The sequence below is a fragment of the Pteropus medius genome, unplaced genomic scaffold, assembly GCF_902729225.1.
Source record: "Pteropus medius unplaced genomic scaffold, Ma_sr-lr_union100, whole genome shotgun sequence".
In the NCBI taxonomy this organism is placed as follows: Eukaryota; Metazoa; Chordata; class Mammalia; order Chiroptera; family Pteropodidae; genus Pteropus; species Pteropus medius.
The window spans coordinates 7,546,339-7,549,463 of record NW_024343733.1 but is presented as its reverse complement, the minus strand read 5'-3'; the positions used below and the strand labels follow the sequence as shown (position 1 = coordinate 7,549,463).

At 57.8% G+C, this 3,125-nt stretch overlaps 1 protein-coding gene across 1 annotated transcript; it reads right to left on the bottom strand.

The window, feature by feature from the left end:
• Window positions 1–204: 204 nt before the first annotated feature.
• Window positions 205–1,010, bottom strand: MIF (macrophage migration inhibitory factor). Its single transcript, XM_039868478.1, has 3 exons — window positions 775–1,010; window positions 470–642; window positions 205–364 (listed from the first exon to the last, which is right to left on the bottom strand). The coding sequence occupies exons 1-3, from the start codon at window positions 880–882 to the stop codon at window positions 298–300; spliced, it is 348 nt and encodes a 115-aa protein (XP_039724412.1). The 5' UTR covers window positions 883–1,010; the 3' UTR covers window positions 205–297.
• Between the last annotated feature and the right edge of the window lie 2,115 nt (window positions 1,011–3,125).

The following is a 3,125-nucleotide window of genomic DNA, read 5'->3' as shown; positions in this document are numbered from 1 at the left end:
GCACTGCCATCAATAACTGGGCAAAAGGCACCGGGCAACAGATTCCGAGGCACCTCTCCAGGCCTTGGTTCCCCAGTCACTGTCCCCGCCCAGATTCCTCCATAAGCCCAGGAAGTCTGAGACCGAGGCACCTCTCCAGGCCTTGGTTCCCCAGTCACTGTCCCCGCCCAGATTCCTCATTAAGCCCAAGAAGTCTGAGACAGCCGCGGTCTCCAAACCGTTTATTTCTACCGACTGGGAGGTGGAGGTCGCTGGGAGCAGGGCAGGCAAAATACTGCGGACGGGTCCGGGCTGGCCTTAGGCGAAGGTGGAGCCGTTCCAGCCCACGTAGGCCGCGTTCATGTCGTAGTAGTTGATGTAGATCCTGTGGAGGATGGAAGCCGGGCTGAGCTGGCTGCACGTTCGCGGGCCATCGACTGCACGCCCCCTGCCCCCTGCCCCCGCCCCTGGCCCCCGGCGTTCCCCTCACCTGTCCGGGCTGATCCGCAGGCGCTCGGCCAGCAGGCCACACAGCAGCTTGCTGTAGGAGCGGTTCTGCGGACCGCCGATCTTGCCGATGCTGTGCAGGCTGCAGAGCGCACACGGCTCGCTGGAACCGCCGAAGGCCATGAGCTGGTCCGGAACCACGTGCACCGCGATGTACTGCGGAGGGAGGGGACGCAGTCAGAGGGCTCTAGAGACCTCACCCGGCCTGGGGCGCCCCTACCCGCCCCTTCCCCTCCTGAGCCGCCTCCCTCTGCTCCAACCCCCTCTTCCTGTTCCCTCCCGGCAAACCTGGGCCGGCTTGCCAGTGGCCTGCGCCAGCTGCTGGGTGAGCTCGGAGAGGAGCCCGGCTGGCACCGAGGCGCGGGGCACGTTGGTATTCACCACGAACATCGGCATGATGGCAGAGGGACGGCGAGGACTGTGGCACAGGAACAGATCAACGTGCGCCGCTGCAGCCGGGAAACCTGACCTACGTGACCGCCGCTCAGTGCTGCCCCTGTGCGGCCCCTGGCGGCAGCGGCTTCGCCTCCGGTGACGCTACCACCGGCGGAGGCCCCGCCCCCACGGGACCATGGCTCCCTCCCGATTGGTGACGACGCCGGCGGCGGAAGCGGTGGGCTGGATTCCGGGTGGCGTCCACCGCCTGTACTTCGGCTAGGGCCCCCTAACCCTGCGCATCCCCGTAAAGCTTTTCTCCAATAGGTGGCTAGACATCTGCCTGTTCTTCTTTTCTCTGTCCTTTCGTTTAATGATGCTTACTCAGTGAGGTCTGTGTAGCGGGAGCTTGGGATGCAGCAGTTAATAAGCACAGATGGCCCCTGGCCCTCCAGGGGCTCAGAGCTGGCCAGGTAGATCAAGTCCCAGTTCATCAATCACACACACTGAGCCCTTGTGCGTCCTGAGTCTCAGGGGCCACAAGTCCCTAAGGGCTACAGTCCTGTATGTATCTGTGTGCGTGTGTGTGTGCGTGCGAGGGCGTTGGAGAGTGATAGTCATTGCTGCAGGTGGGAGGAGGGCAGCAACGCAGCGTTAACATCTAGTTTCCTTCCCTGCACTACTCCCTTTCAGGGTGGGCGAGAATGCTGGGAGGCTCCTACAGGCGGGGAGTAGATGAGGCCAGACGGAGCTTCATAGGCCAAAGGCTGTCAGCAACTCAGCCTCAGCGCCCACCCCCAAACTTGAGATCCCCTGGGCAACTTCTCTGCAGGTCCAGGAACTTCAGCTCCTCGCGGAAGCTCCACCCTAGTCCCACTCTCTAGGGTGCCCTCTTAGCCCCTGGTGAATTCTTTGTCTCTTCCACTAACTCAGCTCAGCAGACATCTAAGTGGGTGCGAAGCACACAAGACTAATATACTGGCTAAATGAATGAATAGGTGAATGAAGATAGCCATGACAAGGCAGGAAAAGGCCAGGGAGCAACTGGATTAGGACCCTGACCAAAGGGAGGGCTGGGGATGAGCCTACAGACCCTGTCATCGCTGGGCAGGAGGGCCTGTGGCTAAGTGGCCATTCCCACTCCGCTCTGAGGAGTCGCCTGGTCAGAGCGCCACACTGGGGAATGAATCTCAGGTGCTGGAGGAGGCATGTTGTGTTTGGCCAAGTCCTCAGAGCTCTCCAGAAAAGTCTTGTCCTAGGTCTCAGGTAGGTGCAACCGATTAAGGTAGCACAGCACCAGCTGGCCTTGACGATGGACTCTGTGACGTGTCTCTGGCCTGGGGTGCCATTCTGAGCCCCAGCAGCCAACATAGCACTTTCTGTTCTTTATGTTCAAATCTAAGTACATTACTTTTCCTCTCACACCTGATTGCCTGCCAGTGAAATGTACGTCTATCCATTGGCCCTCTTTATTTATCCTCACTTCTCTCCACCCACATCACCTTTGGCCTAGCCTGAACTCCTGGGGGAGAAGCCCAGTTCCCTTATCCTGACAGCAGATCTGGCCTTGTGACTTGCCTTGCTGAGTGAAAGGTGAACAGAAGTGACATGGCAGAAAATTTAAGAGCCAGCACCTGGTTTGCTGCTCTCTGAGATAGTGGAAGTAGGTGACAAGGTGTAGCCTGGCCAGCAAACACCTGCAAAGCCCCTGTAGTTAAACCACTGCCATTTTCAGGTTGTAACTGTAGCATAAGGGAGCCTCCACTTATCAGAGAGGAGCCCGTGACATCTGGCAGTGTGAATTCAGAGAGGAGCCCGTGACATCTGGCCATGTGACTTGAGCCATTTGCCATCTGCTCTTACCATCCCCCAACCTGTTTCTGGTAACAGTGAGCACCAATTTTCTGACGAGGTGATGATTCCCAGTCTCCCTTCTTACTAGCTTGGACACTTGGCTAACCTCTCTGAGCCTCAATTTCCCCACCTATAATTTGGGGATGGCAGCAGTGTCCACCTTACAAAGGTGCATTGTGAGGATCAAGTGGCCTAAATACTGGTGATAGTGTCTCTGATGTTAGAGGCAGTATTGTCACAATGCCCTGGGTGACCTCCTCACCCTGCATCTTGCACCACACTCTTGTTCTCCGGGTCTTGTGCACTGGCCTTTAGTGCCATGCTCCTGGCTCCTGGCTTGGGCATTGGTCTTGAGATTCAGTTTGCCCTCACTTTTTCTCATCTGACTCAGGCTCAGTTCTTTAAGAAAG

Excerpts from the sequence above, each read along its gene's own strand:
- MIF (XM_039868478.1), bottom strand. The coding sequence starts at position 882 with ATGCCGATGTTCGTGGTGAATACCAACGTGCCCCGCGCCTCGGTGCCA. Across the intron at positions 643-774 it reads CCACTGGCAAGCCGGCCCAG|TACATCGCGGTGCACGTGGT; the intron begins GTTTGCCGGGAG and ends CTCCCTCCGCAG. Across the intron at positions 365-469 it reads CTGCGGATCAGCCCGGACAG|GATCTACATCAACTACTACG; the intron begins GTGAGGGGAACG and ends CATCCTCCACAG.